Source organism: Vigna unguiculata, chromosome 10 (assembly GCF_037176805.1).
Source record: "Vigna unguiculata cultivar grain cowpea cultivar isolate G323 ecotype 2 chromosome 10, ASM3717680v1, whole genome shotgun sequence".
In the NCBI taxonomy this organism is placed as follows: Eukaryota; Viridiplantae; Streptophyta; class Magnoliopsida; order Fabales; family Fabaceae; genus Vigna; species Vigna unguiculata.
The window spans coordinates 43,367,683-43,378,386 of record NC_140801.1 but is presented as its reverse complement, the minus strand read 5'-3'; the positions used below and the strand labels follow the sequence as shown (position 1 = coordinate 43,378,386).

The 10,704-nt window shown below is 31.7% G+C and overlaps 1 protein-coding gene across 1 annotated transcript; it reads left to right on the top strand.

Moving 5' to 3' along the window:
* Window positions 1–8,527: 8,527 nt before the first annotated feature.
* On the top strand, window positions 8,528–9,174 carry LOC146883268 (peamaclein-like). The gene is made up of 3 exons (XM_085667237.1): window positions 8,528–8,593; window positions 8,752–8,782; window positions 8,950–9,174. The coding sequence occupies exons 1-3, from the start codon at window positions 8,528–8,530 to the stop codon at window positions 9,129–9,131; spliced, it is 279 nt and encodes a 92-aa protein (XP_085523363.1). The 3' UTR covers window positions 9,132–9,174.
* Window positions 9,175–10,704: the final 1,530 nt, after the last annotated feature.

Below are 10,704 nucleotides of genomic sequence, written 5' to 3'. Positions count from 1 at the left end.
TACAATCACCATTAAATCAAATTTCGTTTTTGGCTATTAACCACCATTAAGACCTAATTAAAAGGCCAATTAGAGTTGAGAAGGAGGGTTTTATGAGTCTCCCATTGTAGAGAACTATGAGGAGAGAAAAATTAGAGTGTGCACTGTGCTAATTTAGTGAGAAGGAAAGTTGAAATGGGAAGCTCTAGGAGATCATTTTATCAAGGAAGAAGCCAAGAATCTTTAAGCTTTGGCAAGCATATCCAGGTTAGGGGAGTTGGACTCCATTCCTTTTAAATTGTATCATTTAATTGTATGAATTGCATGTATTCTGGATGATTTAATATTGCTTAAGTTATGAAATTGCGAAATTCTGGAAATTTTTCAGAAATCCCCAAGCGGGCCTTCAATGCCGTTAGGCGACTCATCTTACTTCGTGTGCTGCCATGTGACACATCCCTTATCACCCAATTTCTGGGTTTTTGAATGAAATGCCTAGCGGTGATGATCACCCGCCAGGCTACGCGAGCCAAACTGGTTCAATTTTAATGTTTTGAGCTCTTTGGGCTATTTTTGATAGGTGGAAAAGGTGTTTTAATCATAGATTGATTAAATGGGAAGGGATTATGGTGAAATTTTAGTATGATGCGAAATAAATTAATAAAAATGATAGATGTGCATATTAGGGTTTGATCATTTGGGGATTTACGTTTTGGAGTAAATTACATAGACAAAAATAATGTGATTTTATGTACTGGAGGCCTAATATACAATTGGTAATTATAAACGGATAATAGAAGGGTATTGAGTGGAAAATTGATAAACCGGTATGAGTTGTGTGTGATTAGAATTCGCACAGGGTGCATAACCAAATCTAGAATTGTGTAGAAAGTGATGCACCACCTGGCGGCTCATAACTTGCCGCCAAGCGACAATGATGAATTAGATTTTAGAGATTAAATCTGTGTGGCTCGAGTTAAAGGTCTATGAAGGGGATTCAGGTTGAATTAAATAGGAGAAAAACTAGGAATAAGTACACGAGAAATAATAGAAGTAAGAAATGGTGGGAAGTATGGATTGATAGTGAGTAGTTAAGTAATGAGAATGGGTGGTCTGTGTGAAATGGTTTACCTTGCGTACACTTAGTGCAAATACCAACTGGTATGAAAGGAAGATGGGGCTAGTGTGTGAGATAGCAGTAACATTATGGATACCATGGTGGATACCTAGCTTTGCCATAAGTTAACAAAAATTGTACACAATTAGGGTTATATGCCTAGCTTTAAATTACTAGCGACTGGATATATATATATATATATATATATATATATATATATATATATATATATAATGAAGGGTGACAAAATGATTGTGGTTGAAGGTAGCTAAAGATGTTGGAGGTAATCGGGATGAAATGAATACGAGTTGGATGTCTAAGGATTGTCCAGGGATATCTGAGAAATCAGTACTACGCAAGTACTGATGTAGCACCTGGCAGGGATGATTGACCCGCCAAGCGATAGCTACAAAAACAGTGGGGTCCTGGAGTGAGCAACGCATGGCGGTGAGGATGGTCCCGTTAGGCGATGTCTGCAGATCAGTGGGCTCTGAGGTGCTTGGAGCCTGGCAGCACGTGTCCCCCGCCAGGCAGTCTGGAATCGTGTTTCGTCTTGTGGCTCAGAAGCAGCACCATGTGATAATGCAAAGGAATAGTGATTGGTTGATTTTTATGTGCGTGGTCTACAAGGCTTTGGTGATACCTCTAAGGTCGGCTTGCTGATGTTCCTTGAGTTATGGCTCGGAACGTATCCCTTGAGTTGTGGCTCGGGATAGGAGTTAAACACATGGCATTCCTTGAGTTGTGGCTCAGAATGACATCTCTTGAGTTGTGGCTTGGGATGACGGATGAACATGAGAAACTCTTGACTTGTGGCTCGGTTGGCAAGTGTTACCGGTGTGAGTGTGCAAGGTGTGGCTCGTACGGATGGGTCCAGATAGATTGCCCTCCATAATATGTGGCTAACGAGTTTGGTAGTTTTGGGACTATACGAACTATGTTCGTATTGGGAACTCCACCTGGCATTACAGAGTATGGTCTATTACTGGTTTCCCGCACGTGTTATATAAGTTGTGGCTTGTATTTGTGGTGGCAAGACATCTTGAGGTATTCATATAAAGACGTAGAACATGGATAACATGGTGGTGGCCATGTGGTTTGGAATCAAAGGATGAAGTTCCTTTGATGTTTGTGTGTTGATATATCTGAATTGGATATGTTTTATAATATAGCTCACCCTATCTACTTGTGTTTTGCGATGATCGTGTATTGCGTCACACGTGAGCAGATGATCTTGCAGGTGGGTCTGGTGAGGCATAGAGCTAGAGCGGGGCTAGTATGGGAGAAAAGTTTATCAGAGTTTTTATTATGTTTTTGAATCAATTGTAAACTTTTATATTATCATACCTGAATATTGTACTTGATTTTTATAAGTATGGATTTAAATTTAGTTTACGATGAAATAAAGTTTTAAATTTCCCGCGTTTTGGAAAATGGAATTATAATAAATGATATTTAATGGTTTATTTTTATTTTCTTTTATTTAATTTGTAATATCATGACGGGATGTTACAATTCATATGATTCACCTGCGTAATGCTCACTAATGTACTCACCATTCTCCAACAACATCATAGTTCTTTTGTTGGGACATTCAGCTGCTATATCCTCTACCCAACCATTTAAAACATTTTTTTTGAACTAGAACGTGAAGAATCATCATTATTAGATTAAGAAGTTACTTTACCATTTGAAGACTCCTTCTCCCTAGATTTAGAAATGGCAGAAGTAACACCCTCCTTATATTTCTCCTTATCTCTCCATGAGGGGGATTACTTCCTATAGGCGTTTCTTCTCTTGAGTTATTGTTCCACTTTGGTGGCTTGGTGAATAAGATCCTCCAAGGTCTCATAATGGTGCATTTCATCCACATCTTGAATCTCTCTATTTAATTTATTCAAGAAACTAGCCACTGTAGTCATAGGTGTTTCTTCCACTTCAGCTTTCATCAAGATGACCTTTATCTCTTGAACATACTTTTCAACACTCCCATTTCCTTGTGTAAGTCTTTGTAATTTGTTGAAGATCTACTTTTTATAATAAGGAGGCGCAAATCTTTCCTTCATCGCCACCTTTAATTGCTCCCATGTAGCGATTGGCAACTGCCTTCTTCTAGCTATGTCCACTATAATTTGACTCCACCAATTCATAGCATACCCTTCAAACTCCAAGGAAGCCATATGAACCTTATCATCATCTTCATAATCATAAAAGCTAAAGATTTGGTCAAGCTTCATTTCCCATGCCAGGAAGGCTTCCGGGTCATTAGCTCCATTAAATTTAGGGATTATAATCTTCCTCCACATCTTATCCCTACTAAGTGTGTGGTTCCCAAACTCTTCTCGTCTTTGGCCTCGCCTTGGTCTAAAACCATACTCATTTTCATCATTATCCCTCCTAGGCGTGTGGTTCCCAAACGCCTCTCGTATTTGGCCTTTCCTTGGTCTAAATTCACGTTCATCTTCATCATACTGAGAAGAATGGTTTGACCCATCATGTCTCCTCCTTCTTCTCTCCACCCCCTCTAGTCTTACACTCACATCTTCATTAGCCTTTTGCAGCCTTGCAAATTGTTGCTGATTGTGTTGCTGCATTTGATTCATTTGTAATGTGAGTTTATCAAGTGCAACCATAATTATCGCAATCTTAGGTGATGGAGGATCACTATTCTAAGAAGAAGCCATGTCCTGCAAGAAAATGTTAGGAATAATAATTTTTTTTATTGGTTGGACCTCAGCATTCCTCTAAGTGTTTCACTCAAATTTTCCTTGTGTATTAAACTTATAGGTTTTTTCTTGAATGTACTTTGTTGCTTTTTACCACTCAAATTCCCTTTTGAGCTTGGCAAAAAACTCTAGTAGCTTAAGCAAAGAGTGAACAAACAATGTAAAAAATGTTGCGAGATCTAAATCTTGACTCAAAATATCAAAGAAAATACAAAAGTTTAGACAAAACTGCAAGGAATTTTAAAGACACAACATAATAAATTAAAAAAAAATATAGGACTACCAAAAGTGAGTTAAGGAGACAACACAGAGACTCTACAAGAAAGACTGATTGCAAGTAAAATATCAATAAACCACAAATAAAATTGCAACAAAAAGTATATTGAACTCCCCTTTTTGTTTTTTTTTTTTATCCTTACTTTTTTTTTCAATATATATTTTTTTCCTTTTGACTTTTATCATAATTTTTTTTTCTTGCAGTTCAACACACAAACAAACTAAACAATTTATCCTTCAAACCCTCAGACTCATGTAAATCAATGTAAGTGCACTTGCAAATCCCTAAACACAAAAACAAATAATTTTCACGAATCAAATGTAGAAATACACAATTTAAACGGAGAACAAAAAAATGACAAATTAAAAATTCAACCAAATTGGAAAAAACCTTAAGGGCTTTACTTCTAACAAAATTCCAAGAATAATGAAACAAACAAAATTTCAAAACAAAGCATAAAACACACATACATTCAAAAAAATTAGTTTTTCTTTCATATGACAGACAAAAAAAAAGATAGAAGAGGAAATTCAAACCAGAACCTTTCTTTGATACCAGATGATACGATCCTATCCAGGAAATAGTATGACCGTTTTTGAATTTGAATCCTCAAGAAACATGATATGAATAAATCAGAGAAGAACATGAAATGAGACATATATGGAGGACATCACAATCTAGCATATTGATAAGTCAAGTGAAGATTCGCCACAAAGATGTTAATATTTGATAAGAACCAGAGGCCCAAGCCAAGAACAAAGAGAATCTTCTCGTTAATGAAATCAAATTCAATATATGACTAAAAGTGTCCACATTAGTTTGTGGTACCTCTATATATAGGCACATAAGTTTAAGAAAATCTGAGAACCCTACAAGAAAGCTCAAGTCCAAAAACATAAAAACATAAACTAATCTATAAAAGAAAGCCCAAAGACATAGAAACATAACTAATTTCCAAAAGAAAACCCAAAGTCTAAAAACATAAAGTAATTTTCCTAAAAATTATCCTTCAAATGTGCTCCAAGCCATGATCTTCATATCTTTTGAATTTTTTATTTCTTGTAGCATCAGGAGCCTTGAATAGATTTGATATTCCAATATCTTGCTCCTTGCACTTGTCATAGGTCCTTTAAATTGTAAAGCTTCATTTTCAAGTTCTTCTTGTATGGAATCTTGGGATAGTCTTCTATCACATTGACTTGGCATCGCCGAACATCACTTTTGGACAGCTAGGCGCTAGAAGTCAGTGGGTTCTAGGGGCTGAGCGTTGGGTGCCACTTTTCCAACATCGGACACCACCTTGTTTTTTTGGTGTCGTCCTCTTGATAAAATTAACATTCTCGCTTTGTTAATCGTCGGATCGAGCTGAAATTTTGACAGTTGATCCTAGACACATGATTCTTTAGTTTAACTGGTGGGATCATTGTTTTGAAGTTTGTGGTTAGATGAATAATTTTCACCATTTTGATATACTTTGTGTTTGTATATGTTTGAGATTGTAATTGAATGTGATGAATGAAGATTATGCAAGAATATGATGAAAGAGCTATGTATGATTATTTGGTATGAGGTACTTGATGTGGAATCATGCTTTATGGAGAAGTGACGAGGTTATGGGTATAAAAGTGAATCAGTGTAATGAAATGGTTAAGGTTGAATTACATGATTGTTTTGAGTATTGGCTTATAAGGAAGAAGTGCAGTCCTCGTTAGTAGATTGGTATGCATTGGTTAGGGATATCTACTGGTCAGAAGCTATCCTATACTCCACTAGGTTTACAAACTCATATAGAGTGTCGTGGTCTATGTGGTGAGATTTGAAGGAGGTTTTTACAATGGGATTGGGTCAGATCCCTAATCAGACGATGCCATAAGTAACTTACCATGTCCACAAGAAATTGATTCATATTAGTATGGCCAAGTGGAGCCAGGGCCTTTACCGTAATTCACTTTTATGACCGGTGCACAACTTATATCTGAGTCAATGCATAGATTTGGATAATTGAGTCTAAAGAGGCTATAATTATACGTTTAATATTTTGTAAATGTTTGAAATATGTTATTTTATGAACTAAAATTTTCAGCTATTTATTTTTCAATGAAAATAACCATATTGTCGTAAAAAAATCATTTTACATTTAATTTCACATTATACCTTTGGTTTTAAAAATAATATTAAAGACTAAAAAAACTTTTATCATAATCGGTCACAATTAAAAATTGGTTTTGAAAAAACACATAATGCATTACTTTTTCCTTTATATTAATAAAAGATAATATGCAAAAGACTTATGAGATAAAAAATAATGTTATTTATTAAACCAATATTTCATTATCAAATCAGAAAAAAAACGATCTTTTTTCTTCAAGAATAGAAGAGAATAAATGAAAAATGAAAGCAAAATAATGGGAGAAAAAATAAAAATATTTTAATAATTATTTTATTTTTTATTATACTTGATTTAATATTTATTATTTATTAACAACGTTAAATTTCATAAAAAAAAAGTAAAAATTCTGAATTAAATTTTCACTAATTTTAATATTTTTTATATATCTTACATTTAATTTAAAAAATTCCAGGAACCATTTATAGTTTTGCCGTCGATATATCTTTTTAATATTGACGTGTTTCTTTGTTATAATTTTTTATTGTTGTTTTGTAATTTAATACACGAATATTTATTACTCATTGGAAGTACTAGGGATGGCAAAAATATTCGTGCTCGTGGATATCCGCAGATAAAATCTGCGACGGATAGTTATTACCCGCGAGTATTTCTTACCCACAGGTAGCGGGTAGCGTGTATTTTAATATCCGCTTGTAAACAGGTCGGGTACAGGTATCATACTATCCGTACCCACGGGTACCCGTTACCCGCAAAAAGTTAAAATTAAAATTTAATTTATATTTTATTAAGTTAAATTCAATTAAAATTAAAATTAACATTATATTTTATTATGTCAAATTTAATTATAATTAAAATTTAATTTAATTTATATTTTATTTTTATAATTGTATATTAAAAGATTTATAAAATATATATTTTTTAAAATATTTGCGGGTATCGGGTATCCACGGGGGTATCCACGGGTACCCGTGGGTTTTAAAAATATCCGTGGATATTTTTTAAACGGATACCTAGCGGGTAAGCAGACGGGTAGCGGGCGGATTTTTTTTTTGGCGGTCGAGTTGCGAGTAGGCACTATCCGTGCCCGACCCGACCTGTTGCCATCCTTAGGAAGTACAAATAGATTAGACCACCAAAAACCCATTAAAAATGGGCATTTTTACTATTAAGGTTACGTTTTAGCCTAAAAATCGTTTTAAGGACGAGCAACTTATTTGAATATATTACTTTTAAAACATCGATAAATTGAATAATTAAAAATCGACCTATTTAAATCTATTATTTTTTTATATATATCTTAGAATAAAAGTGAAAATACACTTAAATAATGCAAATGTGTAATTGAGTCTTAACAATGCATGGATCTACATAATTTAGTCTAGAGAGTTTGTAATTGTATGTTTGGTATATTTTTGTAATGTTTGAAATATGTTATTTTATGATGTCATAATTAAGTTTAACTGTTATATGGTTATTTATTCTATAAACTAGTTTACCCACTTTTGTTTCTTGTTTGTATGTGTTGTGTTCTTCTTTTGCAATGATCACCTTATTGGTGTGAGCAAATGGAAATATAGGTGTAGAGACACCTCTTGATGTTAAGGAATTAGTTGTCTGGACAATGAGTGACTTTAGATCATGTTATGTATCGTGTTGTGATAGGATACTAGTATAGTAGCTTGAGAATGTATATAAGTGTTATTACTATAGTTTTATCTTATAAGACTGTACTAATTTACGATATACATTGGTTTATCTATCTTCTTAATATACTTAATCAAATGTTTTCTTTTAGTAGTATTAAACTATTAAAATGGGATGTTACATAAATGGACAATTATATGTGATTGTTTTTAAATTAAAAAAAAATACTTAGTTTTACATATAGGGTTTTTTTTTCTTATTTGGGTGCCAATCCAAATTATTTTATTAGTCTTTCAAAGTTTTGGATCAAAATATTTAGTTGAATTTGTTTTAAGTGGAGTTGGGGTTAATGTAGTAAAATTAAATTCATCCTTAAATGAGATGATTCTAAACTATAAATGACAAGAATAAATTACGATTCTTTATTAATATATCAAAGATACAAATTATTGCAAATAACAATCATAAACAAGTACCTACATATATACATACTCCCATAAAACTCAAATGGAAAGAAATCATAACTCTTAAATCAAATTAAATTACTCAGCGATTTTTTTTTATATATATAAATCCTTCACTTCCAAAGCTTTTACACATTCAATCTTTGTTGCATTCCAAAAACAAGAAACATTATAGAGAAAGTAATAGTCATGACTAAGTTTGTGTGTGCATTTCTTCTCATCTTTCTCATGGCTTTTGTAACTCAACTTGTTTATGTGAGTCTCTTCTCTCCTACACACTTTTCCTTACATCTTTATTATTTACATTTCTTCTTATTTATTTAGATTCAATTGAAAAAGCTTAAGACGCTAAATATATTGTAGTTTCAATTGCATTCTTCAATTCTAATTCTTTTTTTCTTTTGCATGTTTAGGGTGGTGGTGAAGGATCTCTTACAGTACAAGGTACTAATTTTAGATCAATCTTTGAAAAATATCCGGCTTAATTAAATTTTAAGTTTTTTTATAAAATTTGAATAATTTTAATGGTGTTTGGTAAACATTTGTATTATGTAACTTTTTTAATTTATATTCATCTATATTGTCATAATTGGTTACATGTATTATTTCAGAGTGTCCTAGAGCATGTGACTATCGTTGTTCAAAGGCTAATGCTAGGCAAGCATGTTTGTTCTACTGTAACTTGTGTTGTGACAAGTGTTTGTGCGTTCCATCAGGAACATTTGGTAATAAGGAAGAATGTCCATGTTATAACAACTGGAAAAATAAGGAAGGAAAACCTAAGTGCCCTTGATTTAATTTTAAATTTTTTTTATCAACTTTAATTCTATACTTTAATTTTCTTGATATCTATGGTATTGTACCTCAATAATTAAATAAATGGTTGTGCTTCTTTTACTTTTCATACATCTCTTCTTTATAATGTACTATAATCTTTTATATTTATATTAGTCTATTCATGTCAATATTACTTTACATAAATTATGTAAATGGTGCAAAATTTAATTATGTATTTAAAATTATTTTTAATATGTATTTTCATATGACATATTTTCAATGAAACTAAAATTAATTAATTAAGATGTTATGTAATTCTTGTAAAATTTAAACGCCAATGTTAAGATAATAATTGATTGATAATGTAAAGCACTAAATGATTATGAATGAAAAATTATTTAATACTTTCTTCCCTTTTTAATAGTCCGATTTTCAAGTCTAATAAAAGATCGATTTTTTTTTCAATTATAATTACTCTTCATTTCATTTTTAATTATATTTCATATGTATACTTACTATTATATGAAAATAAAAGGAGTGAAAGTAAAGAATTATAGGTATTTTCATAAAATGAAGCAACTTCTTAGATTTCATAAAATATTTTAATAGCTATTAGGGTTTCAATATGGTGATGGTAAATAAATTTGTTCATGCTGTTCAAATTTATTATGATTTTGACGGAAAGTTCGTTAACTAGATGAGAATAAGAGCAAATGATATTTTCTATTGGGTATGAAAATATAAATAAAGACGAATATATATATATATATATATATATATATATATATATATATATATATATATATATATATATATATATATATATATCATGTTTCCATCTTTATTTTCATTTTTTTAAATGTTTTTGTTCTCATTTTTGTCTTTATGTTAAATTATTAACATTCTTATATAATTTAACAAACTTATTTTTCTATTTTATCATGTCCTTCTTAGTTTCATTTTATTTCAAAAAATCTCTTTTCTTACTATTGTCACACAAGTTTTTATTATCTTTCTTAACTCATGTTCAACTTGTTTAGTGTCCACAAACTACACTCTTTCTTATAACAATCTTAATTATTTATTTTTTATTAAGTAATTTTATTTAAATGGTGTATTTTATTTTGAAGAAATTTAACTTTTAAATATATTTTAAAATATAAATTATTTTCTTCCCATTTTTATTATTTTTTTTAGGTTTAATTATGCCTTTGGTCTCCATTTTGGAGTCAAAATTTCAAAATGGTACCCAAATTTTTAAAAGTCTCAAATTGATTCCCTCTTTTGTTAAAACGTCTCACATTTGTCCTTTCTGTTAAGTCAAGGTTTACGCCGTTAGAGGGAGTGCCACGTGTCAGTTCCTCGATTTATTGAATTTTTTTATTATTGTTTTTTTGAATTTTTTTTTATTTTTTTTTATTTTTGAATTTTTTAAAAAAAATCAAAAAATTGTCACGTGTCAAACTGTCATCGTGCCTAGAGATGGCAAATAAACGCGTACCTGTGGGTATTGTCCGAACTCGTCCCCGTTTTGACGGGGAATCTTCGCATTGACTGGGTATGGGAAATCCCCGACTTTTTCAATTGGG